The 19,370-nt window shown below is 40.0% G+C and overlaps 1 protein-coding gene across 8 annotated transcripts in view; it reads left to right on the forward strand.

Moving 5' to 3' along the window:
• Nucleotides 1-6,923, forward strand: part of LOC119914570 (RIMS-binding protein 2-like) — a 66,161-nt gene extending 59,238 nt beyond the window's left edge. For 3 of the 8 annotated variants that reach the window (XM_038733947.1, XM_038733946.1, XM_038733945.1), the window contains 9 exons: nt 371-526; nt 823-969; nt 1,923-2,025; nt 2,475-2,603; nt 4,086-4,255; nt 4,754-4,922; nt 5,088-5,188; nt 5,351-5,422; nt 5,967-6,923. In XM_038733947.1, coding sequence (XP_038589875.1) covers nt 371-526; nt 823-969; nt 1,923-2,025; nt 2,475-2,603; nt 4,086-4,255; nt 4,754-4,922; nt 5,088-5,188; nt 5,351-5,422; nt 5,967-6,161 — 1,242 coding nt within the window. In that variant the 3' untranslated portion in view covers nt 6,162-6,923. Of the gene's footprint in view, nt 1-370; nt 527-822; nt 970-1,922; nt 2,026-2,474; nt 2,604-2,750; nt 3,679-4,085; nt 4,256-4,753; nt 4,923-5,087; nt 5,189-5,350; nt 5,423-5,966 lie in introns of those variants that run through there. The other 5 variants (XM_038733949.1, XM_038733948.1, XM_038733950.1 and 2 more) reach the window with 5 other exon arrangements.
• Nucleotides 6,924-19,370: the final 12,447 nt, after the last annotated feature.

A 19,370-nucleotide genomic window follows, 5' to 3' on the forward strand; every position in this document is an offset into this window, starting at 1 on the left:
CTTCTTCAGATATGGTAGAGAAACTCAGCTATTTAATCTCTGTGGGGTTGTTGTCAAGATGATCAATACTGCTGGTTCGTTAGTGTTCCTGGCTGTTGTAACGACAGTCCTTTTGGTCGAGGCCAAGTCTGAATGACCATTGTTGGCATCTTCACCTGAGTGGGGGAGAAGTGGTGTCGCAGTGTATCTTCAACCAAGTCCAGTTGCCCTTGATTTTAACCCTTCCTTAGATGACAAGGACAGAGCAGAATGCTTTGTTGAATTAATAAAAACTATAAAGATCAAGTTCTCATCAAATACAATACAATAATGAAATGCCGCTGTCCTCCCCCTGTTCCTCACAATCCTCACTTATCATGCATGTTTTCAGGGGGACAGGAGGCAGGGCAGATACGGAGAGCAGGGTCATTCATTTCCCCAGCATCACTCTGATGAGGAAGAGGAAGATGAAGAAGGCTTTGTGCACGGCCGACGGAGAGGACCCTCCGTTGATGAGTTCCTCAGAGGCTCTGAGCTGGGGAGGCCGGTAAGAACAACGTGAAGAGTCATGGATCTTTTCCCTTCTTTTGAACACCAGCCCCAATGTGTTTTTAAATACAAAGCCTCTTACGTGTGTGTATGTTTGGACGCGTGTGTGCGCGCACGCATGTCTGAGTGGTTGCATGCATACACTCCTTTGCCCGTGTCTCTGTGCTGTGTTCATGTGCGTGTGTTCGCCCATCCATGTGTGTTTGGTGTGTGCATGTACGTGTGTGTATGTATGTATGTGGACTTAAACAATTGCGTCTGTGTGTTTGTGTTTGTGTGTGTGACTGCCAAAAGCCTCACTATAGTCACAATGAAGATTATCACAGCGAAAGCAGCCGGGGCTCTGACCTGTCTGACATCATGGAAGAGGATGAGGAGGAGCTGTACTCTGAGATGCAGCTGGAAGAGGGACGCCGACGCAACTCGCACAACACACCCAAGGTGCAGTTCTTTGCACTTATTCTAAAACCCAAGAGTCATAACCACCCAAATTTATTATTATTTTGTGAACTGCACAGGCACAGATACTTCAATTGAGACTGCTGCCTTGACTTGCATTTGATATGTGTTGTTAGTGTGTGTGTGCTGAGTTTAGTTCAAATTTATAGAAAAATAAAGAGAAAATAAACTGGGTTTCAGCACCATGGAGAGAAACAGAGAGAGAAAGACTGGGCTTTGAAGCTTTCAGGCAGCATTTCAACATATCAGTGAAGCGAAACGGTACTGGAGCAACATCTTCACAATCCAGTGTGAATAAGTGTTTGTGATATAAGTTATTATATCATATTGCTAACCATTTTAAGATGCAATCCTCTCTATTTAGATGGGTTGAGATTATGCTAGGTGGATAGCAGCAGGATACGCGTATGGTACAGGCTATCAGTAGGATCGAAGAAAGCCTGGAGCCACGTTGCAGATTCAAAATACAGAACATTGATGTCGCCAGGCTGCAGCCACAGCGGCACCCCCCTGCTGTCTGAAAGCACCTTTAATGTTTCGGCACCATGGAGAGAAACAGAGAAAGAAACCGGGTTTGAATGTGTTGAGCAACTTGGAGAGACGCACAGGTGGAGGCTTGGTTTGAACAGTTTAGTGGCGTGAAGGGAGACAACACATTTCTTTTTAAAAACATTTGAATTCAGTAGTGTATTATCAGTATTTACTTAATTTGGAATGTTAAAATTTCCCGTGGGCTTGTGTGTGTTTGAGTGTGTGTCTATGCGTTTGTGTTTCAGTGTGCCTGCCTGTGAGTGCTGCATGATTTTGTTTACATACAATTTGTACGAGTATGTCGATGTGCTTTGTTTCACATATTGTTTGTGACTATGTCCGCGTGTCTGTGAGCAAGAATGTTTAATGTTTGTGAATGTCTTCTGTGTTTATGTGCGTTTCAGACGAACACTCCGGCTGGAGGCCGTCATGACCGTGAGACCGGGAGAAGAATTCATCATGGCGGCTCCCAGCCTCAGAGACGACCTCTAATGGTCCCCTCCATTGGTCAGTATAGGCAGGGGGCTAGAGAGAATGGAAGGGATAATTTTGATGTTTTTATGTGGAACAGTAGTGTTTGTTGCCCTGGTAGAACCTTCATGAGCTTCTCTGTGTCTCCAGATCACCTCTGTGTCTATGAATCATGCTCATGCTCTTCACTACTTGGAACACAAGTTTGATCTTGTATAGATTATTATGATGCAACAAGCTGACAGTTTTCTTAAACTGCTGCGCACAGATGCACTACCCATTGATGCGTTAGTCTACTCTGATAAAGAATCTGACAAGCATGACGGTTTTATCATAGTTCCTTTCCTGTGTGTATTTGGGATTACCTTTTGTCTAAGCAATAAGAAGCTTTAGGTGGCACCACACATCTTTAGTTGACTTTTTGGGAGGGGAATGTTGAGCTTTGCATTGTAACCCCATCACCCTCTAACTGGTGTTTCCTGTAGAGGTAACCTCTGAGAATAACAGTGAGGGAAACCTCTCCCCAATCAACGAGGATGTTTACTATGGCAGAGTAGCTCGGCACAGGACGTGGTCATCCCGCAGGCACATGGGCGGCACCAGGTCTCCCCATGGTATGTGCCTGCAGTCCTGTTTTTTACCACCACAGCATGGCAACAACATTGCCACCAGCAACTGGCAAATGGCACGACGTAGCTGTGGACACTTGCAAGTGCCTGTTTTTCTGTCTGAAATAATAATAGCTATTATTATGCTTACAGTTGAACAGCATGACCGCACTGCACTGAAATGGTGGACCCTCTGGCAAGCCATACCTGGGGTCCAGGATGAACGTTTCCACAGTTGCAGATGATAAATGATTGATTGACTGCACAGAGAATGCCTCACTCACTGCACTGAACTCCAGATGCCTGCTAACCCCGTTCCCTTCGTGGTGCAACCACACTACTACACATAATGAGAGCAGTCATGCATGAGATTTTGAAGAAATATTAGTGGTAGACATTAAAGAATGACTACACATTCACTGCTTTGTTGTTTTCTTTAGACGTTTGAGTTTCTTTCTATATTGGAGTTTGAAATATCAGCTGTTGGAAATGCAGTTGTTCCTTTTTTTCCCTTCCTGGTACCACGTCGATACAGTAAACCCTCTGTAGGTCGGCATATGCTCACCTGGGAGCAATGCATTTCACATCATGCTTGTATTTTCAAGCACCAAAATAAAGCTTTGGCCCAGCAGTATCACACTTTGCTAGCTGGTGCATTTTCCAAATATTGCAATGCCAGATTGAAATAAATGACAGGCTTCCACAACAACTCTGCCATCTCTGCTTTGGACCTCTTGCTGCTACAAGGGTTGGCAATTTGTGGGAAGTTTTAGATTTTTGCTTTATACCTTTCACTTTTGTTTTTATATGAAGTGAAAATAGAGTTGGAGGTGTATCTTTATCTTTAGGTGCATTTTTTTAATTTACTTTTCATAGCGTGCATGTCAGAGTCTTGTGTCTTTCTGGTGTTGTGTCACATCCACGAATCACAAGCTGTATTTTGCACAATGGTTTGTCTTGCTCCCCATTTGTCTCACTGTATATTCAAATGTAAAAACAAAACAAAATGTAAAAATATGTGCGCAAGTGTGTGTCTGTGGGTGCATGAGTGTGTGTGCTACAGTAAATGGTTTAAATAGTTGACTGACCACAGATTTCTTCCTGTGTGCTGACAGGTACAAATATGACTAAACAAGAAAATCAAATCTGTCACGCAAAACTTCCTGATCAAATCAATAAGACTTGCATAAAACAATCCCCTCACTGATTTCCTGTGATTGATGCATGGCGAAGGTGCATCACTTTGTGAATATATGAACTTGCTTATCATAGTAGTTGTAAATGTTTTTTGCAGCAAGTTTTGTCACCAAATGCATTTCAAGATTTTCTCTTCAAGTCAAAAATAAAACTGACGTTTGCAAATTTGAAACATTTCTGCAAAGAAACAGAAGTCTCCTCCAAAGTGTGTTGCATCACATTCATTTGTTGTTTCTATTTAGTAACACAGGATGATGTACTTTTTTTTTTTTTGCCTTCACTGTGTTCAAGATGGCTACAGGGATCGGGATCGCCGCTCTCCCACGTACTATGATGAGTCAGAGCCAGAGGAGTCCTTCCGCATCTTTGTGGCCCTCTTTGACTATGATCCTCTGTCCATGTCCCCCAACCCAGATGCAGCTGATGAGGAGCTGCCCTTCAAAGAGGGGCAGATCATTAGGGTGGGAGTTTACAATTAAGATCAGAAACTGATGTACTGCATTCCTGATTATTCTGTCTTCCTCTGTGCATTTATTTTGTCTGTAAGGTAAATCCAATTCCAAACTATAAGGTACTAGTTGCTGCATTCCATCAACAGACCATTAGTTGCAGTAACTACAGAAAGTATGTATTCATTCTATACTAACAATTCTCATACAGCCCTCTCAGATTGAAGCAGGGCTGTGTGATATTCACTTTAGTCATAAACAATGATATAACTTTGCATAAATTGTTTTGGAATTTACCTTTAAAATAGGAAGAGGAAAATAAAATTGCATATGCCACTGAACATCTAGCTACTTAATCTACAGCATATCTGAAAAACATGTAACTCACTGGCACGATAGTCCTGCAGTCATCTTCAGAAATTTTTCTGAAGGGACCTCCGTTCACTGTAAATGAGGTATAGCACATGTTTTAAAGCAGAAGCTCTAAACATCAGTCTCTTGTCTTAACAGGTGTATGGCGATAAAGATACAGATGGGTTTTACAGAGGAGAAGTGAGGGGCAGGATGGGGCTGATACCCTGTAATATGGTGTCAGAAATACGAGCGGAGGACGAGGAGACATTGGACCAGCTCATCAAGCAGGGCTTCCTGCCGCTCAGCACCCCTGTGGACAGAATAGGTACTATGCAAGCATACTCTCTCTCATGCACAAGTAAAGATGTGTGGGCTGAACACACAGTTATGGAAGTCCTTTAGAGTCAGTGGGGTTGAAAAGTTTGAAAAAGTGGATAAAAACACAAGATGAAATACTTTCTGTTAAAATGCCATCTATTATTGCTTCCAGAGCAGAACAGAAGAGGTCTCCGTCGAGATCAGGCCTCGAGGAGGATGGTGGCTCTGTACGACTATGACCCCAGAGAGAGCTCCCCTAATGTTGATGTGGAGGTATCCCTGACTGCTGAGGAGCCCTTGCTGAGCACACACATACTTAGAGATTCAAGGAAGAGCTGTATCAGAGGATAACCACATAAACAAATAAGGGCACAACAGATTAAGTCATAGTGGACTTCCTTGTATATCCCTTTCTGTGTCTTTATCTCTTAATAGGCTGAGCTGACCTTCTGTGCTGGTGACATTATGGCTGTCTTTGGAGATATTGATGAAGACGGATTCTATTATGTGAGTGTTTCCTTTTGGCAGAGCCAGGCTAGCCAGCCTTTATGTAAAGCTAAGCTAACCTGCTGCTGTTTGCTTCATATTTCACACACTTACATGAGAGTGATATCAATCCTCTCATTAAACTCTCAGCAACTGAGTCAATAAGCATATTTCCCAAAATGTGAAACTAATCCTTTACAGGCCTTTCCTGGGGATTAACAGCAATGTGTCCAGATGTTTGCACATTGATTGATTACAGGCAGGGCCATGGTGTCAAACAAACTTTAATTTAACAAATCAGAAGATGGTGAGTCTGCAAATTAATAATTTTGAAACAGACAAAAAGGTCTAGGGAGTGGCAGTAAATTTTGCTGTCTAAACTCTGATTTTGGAGAACAAAGAGATAAATTAAATGATCCGTTATAGCCCTGAGGGGATCATCAGAAATTAGAGCCTAAACAGTGCATATGCATGACATGTTGCATACACTGTCAAATACAGTACATCATTTTCAGCCACTTGTGGCTCTGACAGAAATCTTTCCTCTCCTCATTTCCATCCACAGGGTGAGATCAACGGCCACCGTGGCCTGGTTCCCTCTAACTTCCTGGAAGAAGTGCCTGATGATGTGGAGGTGTATCTGACCGATATTCCGTCCCACTACCCCCAGGAAGAGTCTGCAACCCGGCCCCCTGCCAACTCTGCCGCCTCCATCTCAGAGGGCAAACGGGTACATCATCATCGCCGCTCTCAGCGCTAGGCCCTGTGTTCATCCATCCTCCGTCCTCTCTCTTGATTTCCGTCTCTCGCTTCCTCCACTTGCCGTCTGTGTGCTGTTCATTGTGTGTGTTTGTCCATGTGGTGACAGTGGTGACTCTTTACAAACTAACAACCCCCAACCTCCCTCCTCCCTCCTTCTCACCCTTTGGAAAAGGGGACAAAAGTCCAGTGTTAACACCTTCCTGAGTCTCAGAGAAAGGAAGAAGCAAAGCCTGACACGGACAGAGAGAGGATAGACTGTGGGAGCTCTGCGCGTGATTTATGCATGTAGCACTGGTTAAGGAGGACTTGAAAAAGGCTGAACTCATTCCTTACACAAGATAATTTGGTACCTCTTTGCACTGAAACACAAAATCAAATTGTGGTTATTGTGTATAATGATAATAAGAAGAAAGTGCTTTATTAACACATAACAATTGCTACCCAATGACACTGAAATAAATTATTTGAGAAGAAAACTATAAAGATGAAAAAGAGAGAAAAGCATGCCTTTTTCAAACTTGATACATTTTATAATAACTTTCTTGGCCTGACTGCTGTATTTCCTTAAAGAGGCGTTGTTCCTTTATGTATATTGCACACACATCAAATCTATTTTTCAGCCCTGTTGACAGTGGATATGCCATGTTTGCTCTGAGCTCGAGAGACAAAACTAATCGCAGCACTGATACATCCATATTGTGTTGTTACAATGGAACAATAAAAGAAAAAAATTGGATATTAAAACAATTCTTTTTTTGCACTCTGTGTTCATGTGTGTTGGTGGTGTTGTTGACGTTGTTGTTGTTGTTGTTGTTGTTTTCATAGTTGTGTGGGTTTTAGCGACAGTGCTGCCACATCTGATTTCTTTTTTGTTTTTCCTCACCCGCTTGGCAAAACAAAACAAACAAACAGAAGAAGATTGTTCATTTCACACCATAAATGGCTCTGTCTGCCTTGTACAGTAAGTTGGCAACTTGAGATACCAAACTTGCGGCTCTAATGCACACAGCTTGTGGTCACAGCAAAGGCTTCTAAATGACACTTTGCATTATGGAAGCACTTGCCAAGTGTTTTTGTAATGCTTTTGTTCACGGTGACATATCAGATCAGGAAAATTTGGTTTGAGTGTTACCAAAATATTAGGTACAGTTTCAAATGTACACAATAATTATTTCAAATTGTAAAAATTTTTATAGTATTTGCCTCACAATACTGAATAGCATTATTTTTTTCACCCATTGGCGATCATGATACATCATAAAACACACAATAAACATTTTGGACCGATTTGGAGTCTGAGAAATCTAGACACTGGAAATTGGACATTTCATTATATCAAAATACAAACTATAATCTTACTGAAAGTGGACAAATGCAGAACTGTGTATCCAGCTGCTGCATTAGATGAGAAGCCTGGTATCTACAGTTGTGTCCCTGGGTGTTGTACTGTATATGACTGTACTGTATGTTCCCTCATGGCCTAACTGATGGTGGACCTCTCCGGCTGTGTGGTGTGCTGATGTCGTGCTCAACATTTGATGGCTTTCTCCTAAGTGTTTCTTCTACACATGTGCAATGTGTGTGAGTGTGTGTGAAAACATACCAAAAATGTACTGTCTTTGTAATAGGGATTAACAGGAGCGCAGGTGATAGATTTGGCCATTTGAATACAGTATTAAGAGAATATTTAAGTTCTATTCAGTGTGAATATTATTAGGTAGTTAGTAATTTTGAATACTCTAAGCCCTGGATTGTTATGGTTCACACCAAAAGCAGATCTCAGTTTAAACTTTGCACTTTAATTTGCATTGTTAACACATTTATAGCAGTGGTTACAGCGGCCAAATCACAGATAACAAAACAAATGATATAAGGACACTCTGAGGTAGATAATAAAAACATAAATACCTAGAAACTGAAAGAAAAAAGAACATACATTATTAATAGAGAAAATGTAAATTGTTGCCATGGCTGCATAATGCTATTTCTTCTTCTTACTTTGTGGAAAATATTCAGCTTTTTTAAAATCTGCATCTGAATCCAGATCTGCATCAAAACACACATTGTGCTAGACTGCCATTTGCCATTTAGCAAAAAGAAAAAGTATTTCCTAGCTAACCTTCCATAAATGTAATTGAAATAAATAAATAAATTATAAATAATTTCCTACTAATTATCAAATTTGAATGTAATTTGTTCATTTATGTGTCAGTGAATGCACCTCAGCCCACTGAGATTTAGATAAAAGGCAGGTTATTATGTAAAGAGTTTAGATACATGAGAACTCTTGTACTCTTTTTTTGGCACAAAACAAGCAGTGCGGTTTGAAAACTTTCATCACACTGGCTTCTGCATTAAAAGCAGCTAGTGGAGTTTAATGCAGAACACAGACAGACAGACAGACAGAGGCCTAGTCTGCAGTGCGGAAGTGTTGCTTCATTTGTAATACGCCGCCCCATGCCTCCACACCTCCCCACCGCTTCTCTCCTCAGGTTACCACAGAAAACACAGACACGGTTGACAACGACGCCACACCTGTCCGAGCACCATCCCCGATTGTTCGGCCCCTCCTCCCGGGCACCATGAGACCCCTCAGTCCTACAAGGGGCCCTCGCCTCCCACGGGACCCCCGGGACTCCCAAGATCTGGCCAACAAGAAGAAGAAAGGACTACTTTCCAAGGGGAAGAAGCTGCTGAAGAGACTCTCCCCAGTGAAATAAATACATGTACATACACATGCTGGCTCCTGTATATTGCACCCATATCAACTCTGATCCAACAACACATGACAGAGAGGATGTGAGCTTTATCTCCTGGACTGCGTGAGCCTATTTGAATATAACCAGTGATACAATAATTCATGTTTGGTGATGAATACAAGTCAGCTAAATTATGTACAGTGCAGTGCCAAAACCAAGACAGAGGTCACCTGCAGAAACAAAAACATAACTGTGATGTATTTTAAATCAACAGATGACTTAAAAAAACAAAACAAAATAACTAGGATTTTCATGACATGTATTTTTCTCTTTTTTTATCATTAATCAAAGGAACTATATATTTATTTCAAGCAGGGTAGCTGTGAAAACAAAGCATCTGTTGACGTCTACATTTCTAACAGCCTTTTTTTCTCAACAAAAAGACCCCATCCATTTTTGTGGCATATTGATGTCTCTACAAGGAAATACAGACCATACTCCTCCAAGAAAAACCTAAATAAACTACACTGTTATCGAGGCATTCTGTGAAGTAATGCTGGCTGCTAACTCAAAAGGCTTTATTCAGTGCAATATCATAGAGATGTGGTAGCATATTTTGCAAGAAAAGAAATATTTCCACTTATACCTGTGATTCAGCAAAGAGTTTTCAGTGAGAATAGTAGACTGGCAACAGGGCATTAACGTCAGAAACACCGGGCGAGCATAGCTGTCTCAGTGGCCTTTATGAAAATGATATGAGCGTGACATTCCTCGTTTGATCACAAGGTTGATTTACACCAGTTCTTTTTGTTTTATGTCGGGTGCTTTGTCTTTTAAAAAAAAAATTAAATAAGAGCAGAAATGTTTGTTGCCCTCGCTGTCAAACTGTCATGAAACGCCTAGTTCAAGACGAACCTTTTCTGTCTGTCTGCCTATTGCACAAAGCTGTGTGTTCTGTCTGATGATTGGTAAAGACATGTTTAGTGTGCCTGTGTGTGTGTGTGTGAGAGAGAGAGAGAGAGAGAGTGTGTGTGTATGTATGTAAAGCAGTATGTGATGCATTCATGTTTTGCACCTTTCATGTTTCTTGTTCTCTTATGTTTTTGTTTTTTTTCTGAATGAGAGGCCATGTAGTTATTGGTCCTGTGATCTAGTGATGTGCTGCTACCTCCATTGCCTGTGCACTGTTTTGTTGTCTCATGTTGATATAGAAGGCCACCTTAAATACTGACCTATTTAACTTAAACGTTTTGGATCTGGTTACATTTACGCTCTACATGACTTGTACTTACTTATAAGGACTATATCATAAAAAGTTAACATGTCACACAAATGGTATACATTTATAAGGAAATCTGGCACAGAACATGTTTAACTGTATTCCTATGATCTTGGATAATTGAACAATTTATGAAATAAGCAGACACACTGAAAGCTTGAGTCTGGAGAATCAGTAATGCCAATATTCGTTTGTTGGTCAATTTAGTTTGTTGACTCACTGAATGTTTAATATATTTAATCAAGTCTTCAACGACGAATACATCTATATACATAATGCCTCTAAAAGATTTGTAACAGAAATTATAATCAGATCAGTAGGAACTACTGCCACATTGACTAATTAATTTAATTGTCTATTAAATCAGTTTTGCATTCATTGTCATTGTGAAAGCTGCAAATGACAGATTAGGTTGCATCTTGTGAGAAAATACAACTGAATCTGATACGTGATATGTGATCAGTGAAATTGAAAGTCAGCATTTCACTCTGAATTTTTCAAAATGTAATTCGTTTTTACTTGTTTGAATGTCTTCCCCCCCCCACAATATTCAATTTCAATTTAATCCATTAAATTTACTCCATTAAAAAGTATTGTTACATGCAGCATGCATTCAGCATTCAGCAACATTCACGCATCCTAGTCAATCCTTGGAAAGGTTTTTGGTGGTTTTAACATTCAGGTAAATTGGAAAACCTGTAGCTTGGAGAGCTAATCAAATTCTAAAAGGAAATGCAAAAAATGCACCCACCCCCCCAAATACCCAATCAAAATTGCTTGTTTTCTCTTATGTTTTTGACCTCTAACCTCCCATCTGACTGATCACATATAGTCACAGCACACAATTCAAATGTATTTATCTCAGACCCCTGTGCTGCTTACATTTTTGGCTTTCAGGAGACAGTCATTGTGTATGTTAATTATACAGGATTATACGAATAATGAGTTAGAATTTCATTCTTGAGAGCAAATATTAACTCGAATTACTGTGAGGAAGGGGCTGCATTACTGTACCGACACTTTGTGTGCTGTGGAGGTGACTTAAAGTGCACAAGAACTCATTTACTAACCGGAGGGATAGTATGTCTCATAGCTTTAATTATTTAAAAATTTCTATTCTCTCTCTGTTTAGTTTTTAATATCCATTCTATCCTATTTATCTCTAGTTGTCTGTTATGTCACGTTGCACTTGAAAGATGAGCCAGATGAAAGTTTTATTGTGTAAAACAGGGTTTCTCTCCTCATTATTAATATTATTGATTAAATGCAATGACAAGAGAGAGGGTTTGCCAAAATGGAATGTAAGAAAAGTTTGGGCTGGTTATAGGTTCACATCTGATTATTTTTGTTCCAAAGCTGTCATGTATAGTTTCTTATTCATTCTGTCACAAAGTTGAAATACTGTAATATGGTGTCCCAATACCAAATCATTCACTTGTGAATGGGTGTAATGTCTCTAAACGCTGTAGCTCTTTTGTACTTTGATCCATTTGTAGATAATTTATAAATGTTTCTATACTTGATTTTACGGCAGCCTTTTTGTTAGTGCACCGAGACTTCCTCTCTCTGTAAAAGACTGCGAGCATTCTCCATAGTGTCCTTTGAAATCAGATGTATCAGTCCACCGTATGTGCTTGCTTTGTGAATCAAAGTTTAAAAAAAAGGAGAAAAAAAGACAAAAGAGAAATCAGTGGACAGTATTTATGGTGATTCATTTTGTGTGGGTGTGCATGTGAAAAAATACAACTTTTATAACCAAATTAAATTTGATATTTTTTAGAAAATCATTGTTTAAATTCATTTGTGTAAGTTAATTGTTTTCACGGAAGGGAGCAAATCATATTTGGACCTTTTGTACTTAGTACAGCAGAAATATTCAACCTTTTGTGACTCTGACCCTATGACATACACATAAGTTAATGAATCAGTGTTCTTAGTTTGGTATCTCTTTGGTATCTTATCCTCTCTGAAGAGATTAAGATTCCTCAAATGGATCAAGACAGTATATTATTATCATGATAACATTTCAGGCATATAATTCATTCATGAAAAATGGTTTGAAGTCTGGCTGTACGAAATTTCCGATCACATTTTCATATCCTGGCCTGATGGACCTTACTTATACCTGGAATTTTATTATCACAGTGTCACACAAATTAATGAGACATGATATTTTAAAAAATGCACTGAAATGTGTGTAGGTTAGATGTGTAGCAGCTGACATAAGAGTGATGTATGAGGCTGAAATTCAACAAGTAGATACATCTTCTGATGATCACATTGTAGTGATATAAACTGGGATTGTATTTTTATGAAACACCATCACCAAGACTTGTCTTCATGGCAACACCAAACAAAGCTACTCACAGCCATCTGCAAAGTAATATATAAAAAGTACTACTATACAGTAAGTTAATCTTGCTGTAAGTAAAAGTCTTGTCAATACAGACTGTATCCTAATGGATGCTGTCAAATGTATTCCAGAGGTTTCTCTGCGGATCCGGCAATTACAGCATGCTGTGCACTCTGTAATGCTGGGTAAGGTAAACAACTGCTTGCTATGTCATTGTTTGCTTAATGGCCCATCCCATGTTTGTCTGATTTAATCATGACCCCAGGCTGTAATCAGCTGCAACAAGTGGTTGTTTGGAGAGAAAATCCCTAAATCAGCTTTACAAAATTCTCTGACACCTCACGCTCATTAACCAAAGACAATAACAGGATGACAGTGACAGTTTTCACCAGGACATGACAAATTATATAATTTAATACACTGATTTATGCAAAGTTTCTTATACTACCAACTGAATTACATGTTTATCCAAATGTAATATTCTTTCTGCCAGCAGTCTAGTGGTCATTCAGCCCAGGAACATCACAACAAATCATATCTTGCCTGTCATCACATCGGTGACTGAAGGGGTGGTGACACTGCCGATTTAACACAAGCCTAGTTGGCAGTTTATAAATGACAAGACTGGCTGTCTGTAAAAATCACTTTTCCAATTAACAAGGCGTTGGACAGACATGGCCTTAACGCAATGACAACGAGAAATAACCGAAGTGCTTGTAAATGAGATCTGAAGTATAACAGATGTTGACTCTCATCCATGACTTGCAACTCTTTCTGACTAGAAGGATCCTGAAATGTTGGTGAGCTGCAATGAGTGAGTCAAAGAGTCTCACAGTCTGAGATCCAACAAAAATGCCTGGATGATACCTTTATTAACTGCTTAAATAGAATTGCCTTACTGTTATTGCAATTTCTCTCACTACACGCAAGTACATAAAAGAGAAGTAAAGTTTGTATATTTTTTTGTGGCACCGCTTCTCTCCCCTTTCCTACTGTACTATGTCTCCATTTCACCATTATTTTTAAAATAAAAAATGTTAAAGCAAACAATGATCAAATCATATGTTACCATTTATTTCATTTTATTATCTACAATTATTTTCTCAAAATATCAGTCACATATTGGTGTGTGTGTTTGTGTGTGTGTGTGTGTGTGTGTGTGTGTGCGCGCACGCAATTGCCAGACCTATTGCTGTTACACCACAATCCTCAGGAGGGCAGCAGTGCTTTTCAGTTGGGTTGGTGAAAGCCTGTGATCGTGAACACTGCAGTTATATACATAAGGTGACTCATCAAAGTATTCAGTTGTCTGATTAAACATTTTGCTGATGTCAACACAGTTACCGTAAGTACACAAACACACATTTCATCCATAGAGCTGAACTCGAGAAAAAGCCCCTCAGACGACTACTCCCAGTTCTCCTCTTCCCCTTTTCTACCCTTTTCCACTTGCATATTTGTTTTTAGCCTACTATATAATTAATTTTAATGTTGATTCAAGAACCTCAAAGACTGAAAATACTGCAGTGTGTGAGTGGGGCTATGCTGGAACACCAATTCTCTTTTCAGGGAGGTTAGAAAGAAAGCAGATTGAATTTGTAAATCACTTAATCTTTGTTTTGTTGCTTCTAATATATTTGCCCTATACTCCCCCCCCCCCCCCCCCCCCCCCCATTCACCCCCTCCTCTCGCCTTCTCTTCTTCTCACTCTTGCCCTTATTTTCCCTCGCAATCCAGCAGATCTATATTGAGCTGTAAGTCTCTGGACTTCCCGAGGGCCAGTGGATGTTTAAAATTCTTGCCAGTTGTAACCTCTCTATCACTCGCTTTCGTCCTGCCTGCCACACGCCACCAGAAGGGAGGGGGGCATAAGGAGTCATCCATCTTCTGCTGGCCTTTCTGAATATTTCACAAAACCTCAGCGTGCCAGTTAAACACTCAACGTCCATTTGACCCTCTTGCCCTAAAATCACAGCAGGGATGTTCCAGGTAAAATACTTTAATTTGACGTTAATATACCGAGAGCCCTTTTGTCATGTGGTAAGTTGGAGGTTTCTTTTGAAGTCTCTGGGCTTGAACAGTTTTTAAAACTTTACTAAGTTCATGTAGATTTGTGGCAAAGAGGTTTATTATGGGCTGTGTACTATAGGTTGATCTGCATATAATGCTTTCATAATATATGTTACACTTTATATCCTTCTATGCATGCAGTGAGGGACCAATTAATCAGCTTGAGGGCCCTGAGGCAAAAATTACCTTTAGGCTCCTATTTCCCCTGCTTTTCTTTCACTCTGTGTGTATTGTTTATGTATTCTCTTACCATTAACCTTAATGTACACAGCACCCATGGCATGACCTTCATTACACTGTATCTTTCCCAGATACCACATACCAATCAGTGCTGCCATGCTGACTTACCATCCTGTTCCCAGGTTAATTGTGTGGTAACATGACTGAACACAAATTAATTTAATTACCAAAATTTTAAGATTCACTGCTTTAGTGTTGCATAATGTAACACAGATGTTAGTTGGGCACAGATGGGAAAGAATCATTTCCCACCATTTATTCCACTCTCTGCAGGAAGACAGCAAAACACACAGTACACATATATCATCTCCAGGTTGGTCACTGCACATCTGGACCATTATCTGTGCAAAGCAGCACTGTGAGCACTTTTACCTCAATGTCTCAAGCAACACAACAATGCTGCATAGTTCTGATATTACAGTATATACATGGACACTATGTTAGAAAATCACTAACTGAGAGCTTTTACAATTCACAATTAACATGATAATATTAACAGTAAACAATATGCATTAAAGGTTACAATTTAGATCATATAAAAAAAATAGATCCATTTCACCACACAATTTACCCTCCTCAATGCAAAGCAGCGCTCTGGTCTACAGAAACTCGGCAGGTACATTAAGGGCGATGAGCAGTGACTTAATTACCACAGGGAACTCCGGTAAATAAAAATAGCTTAGGCTGCTCAATGAGATAAAAACAAAATCATTAAATAAATAAAATCAACAAGTAAAACAATAAAATTTGGACTTAATAAATACAATAAAGTACATTTTTATCTCTGTTAGACATAAATGATTACCAAATTAATTTGCAGTCAATCAAATTACCACAAACTAATTGCCACACAATGATCCTGCAGCTCCCTGAGGCTCTGGGGCCTCAGGGCAGCTGCCTGCTTTGCTTTGTTAATCCAGTCTTGCATACATAAAATAGAAATGATTTCTTTACATGCTTAAAATGAATATTACAAGACATATTCATAATAGTTGTACCTATACAAATGTTTATGGAAACATTAGCTATATAACATGACCTGATACTGTGATATGACCTGGAGCTGTGTAAAGTAAGTTTTACATAATAGCTTTTTTCACCTCAGGTGATATAAACAAAAAAGCAAAATCGCAGTGAATAGCTCACCTATGAGTCCATCCATCCACTTTAACATTAATGTGTTTCCCAGCAGGAGATTTGAGGCAAGCCTCTCACCTGTCCATCACAGCGCTCTGAGGGCAGGCTGTCACTGGTAGGACATACCACCTGGTTGGTAACTCATTCGAGGCATCCCGCAGGGGTGGAAAAGTGATGTTTATGGCAGCCGTGCTCTGAGAAGAGCATTCATTTGCCATGGGCAGAAGAATGGCTGACGTCAGCAAAAGGGAACAAGCGAGGGCACAGGCTTTATCTTGGTGATTCATCTTTCGCTGAGACTGCTTGGAGTAGGAGATATCCACAGGGCAGAACTTGACTCAAGAGCCTTCAGAGCTCTAGCACCATGAGTGTTAAGACTGGCTGGCTGGCTGCCCCCTGGCAGGCTGGATGGCTAAGTGTTATTACACAGGTGTAACAGCCGTTTCACGCTCAGAGACTGGACTCCAGCACACCCTGGAGATCAGAGTAGAGAATACAGAGGCTGTTTGCAATGATTTCCATTCTGAGGGCTTTATAAATGCTTATGGCTCCAATTGTCTTTGGTATCCTTTGACTGCTTTTTCTTTTTTTATTTGAATTGTGCTGCGCCCTCCCCCGGCCAATCGGATGCAGCATCAAAAGGGTGCAACTGAGCTGAGTTAATGATTATTTGAAGGTTGATGAAAGTGAAAGGATTATTACTGTCAACTACTATTACTGTCAAATATCCATTACTGAGCTAGTCAGTAACAGAGTGAACACATGTAAATAAATAGGGTGATAGTTTTGGGGAAGCAAGAGTGGCGGTTTGGCACACTACTTCTAAACAGACATTAAATTTTATTGTATTTCAGATCAATTTTCAATTTGTAACAGATTGGCTTAGTGCAGCAGCAGATCCAGCAAGACTGAGAGTCTACAGCCATGCTAGCGGCTCTGTGAGGTTGTACTTAGGCACAGTGGTGCTTTGAGCTAATTGCTAACGTGAGCATGCTAACATGCTCACAATTAAAATGCTAACATGCTGATGTTTAGCTGGTTTTAAGATGTTCACCATCTTAGTTTAGTTTGTTGGCATGCTGAAATATGCTAATTAGTAGTACTAAACACAAAGCAGAGGATAGGAATGGCATTAGCTCTTCTGGTATTTGGTCATAAACCAAAACATTAGACAAATTGAAATTTTGACCTGATGATGGCGCTACATGAATAGTAAAGGGATTACCATAGTGATTACAATTCATCCTGAGGGGAACATGAACATCTGCGCCAGATTTCAGCGCAATCCATCCAATAGTTGTTGAGATATCAGGCCGACAGGCTGACATTGCCATCCCTGGAGTCATGTAGCTAGTGTAGCTAACAAGAGTCAATGGTCTATTCCCTGAATTCCTGACAAAGCTTAGGCCTTGATCAGTTGTCACTAAGGTAATTTCTCCTGCTAATCATATGTTTCAACCGCTTCCTGAAATTAACAAATCCACAGGGATTTAGGTCTTGACCTATGTTGCTCCACATCAAATGACCTCCAAAAAACTTTGAGCCACCAGGCAGTGGCTTTATATCCAGTATAGTCACACATGGTGCATCAGACCACCTCTCTGTCATCTCTAATAGCACCAGCACCAGGTTGCATGTCTGGAACGACAACTGAGATCTGGAGACTTTCCCAGACTCAATAGTTGGTCGCCTCTGCCACTGTCTGCTTTAATAACCACATCCAGCCAAAAACACAGACGAACTGCTCAAATTAAAGCTCATTGGCTTCAAAATGCAATGCATTTGCTAGCCCTGCACTGTAAACACTATGTGTACAGTAAAACCAAGCTCCTCTCCCGACATAATATAGACTTCATTAGTTCCTCAAACTTTTATTGGCATTTAGAGATTCCTAAATGTCTCCCTAATGGACTTATTTATTTTATTAAGACTATGCTATGGGGAGGGAAATGTTTACTCTCCAATGATGCCTACATGCAAAATTCTGTCACCTTGGCTCTGATGCCACCTTGTAATAAAACAGGCAGTGAGGCACTGAGCACAGTGGGTTCAGTTGGAAGACATATTCTGCCTGCGAAGCACATTTGTTTCCGAGAACAGGTATTTAAGGGGATGGAGAGTGGAGAAGTGAAGGCTTGTCTGACCAAGCTCATTAAACCCACTAGGTGTTCTTTAACGTAAATCTGATGTCAGCACTTAGTCTGATGTCTTAGTGGATGGATGCCACAGTGCTTAAACTGCATAACCCCCCCCACGGCTTGCTCTTAACCATAAACCTGCTCATATCATAGTCTCCCTGGTGGTAGGGCACATCATGCAAGATACCATGCAATTTCAGTTCAGGCTTTCAACTCACACTGATGCTCAGCGTACCTCATTATAATGAGCGTATGGGATGTTAGGTCAAGGCAGACGAAGTGATGCCCATAAAAAGAGAAAAAAATATAATTACCCAGAGTATTAAGAAATTAAATGTGCCCTGAAGGCTTGCTGCAGCACAGAAAAACTAAATTTCTACTTTATTTGACTCTGAGCACACTGACCTCAAATATGCAAATACTATGTGGCCAAGTGAGGTAGTCTCAAACTATCCGTAAACAACTTTACATTATATAATAATAATAATAATACATTTTATTTCTATAGTGCTTTTCAGGACACTCAAAGACACTTTACAGAAGAAGTTATGTACATTTAAAACACATAAAAAACATATATAGCATAGATAAAAACATGTGGTGCAGAAATTCAGACATTAGTTTAGCAGGACTGATGCCAGACTAGAGTGGAGTTTGCACAAGTGTCTGCTGATCCTTTGTACCATGTTGCCAAATGTATAGTGTGCTAGACACCACAAGGCTTTATAGCCTGCATCCATCTGCTCCATCCTACACAGTATGATCCCATGTGATGCTGTGGACTGAGAATATGCAGCTGACAGCTGGCAAGACCTGCAATAAACTTTTTTTCCCCTTAAAAACTGGCTTAAGTATAGTCATGATTAATACAAAGGCCTTCTGAATGTATTATGAGCATCTGTGAATTTCTTAGAACTTTAGTACATAACTTTAAATATAGTAACCTATCAAACTTGTAAATATTTAAAGCACATAGATAAAAGAAGAAATAATGCTTTTTATTTTTATTTTTCTGTAAGCTAATAAGCTAACTAATAATAATCACGATGTGTTCCTCATGTAAATTCACCCTTTAGCCCAGAATAATTTTCGTAATTTGTTAAATCAAAATAAAACTGACTCGTGGACAAACAACTGATTCCCTTGACCTCATGTGCATTTAATTTTCTCGCAGCTCTTCCCCCACTGGCGATTACCCACGTGGGTCTCGTTAATCTGACGGACTGCACATGTTTAAGGATTTCTATCCGTGCCTGTTGCTGTCCCGCGGTGCCAGCTACCGGAGAACACC

The sequence above is a fragment of the Micropterus salmoides genome, unplaced genomic scaffold, assembly GCF_014851395.1.
Source record: "Micropterus salmoides isolate LMB-PRFRI ecotype aquatic unplaced genomic scaffold, ASM1485139v1 Ms_hic_scaffold_20, whole genome shotgun sequence".
Classification (NCBI taxonomy): Eukaryota; Metazoa; Chordata; class Actinopteri; order Centrarchiformes; family Centrarchidae; genus Micropterus; species Micropterus salmoides.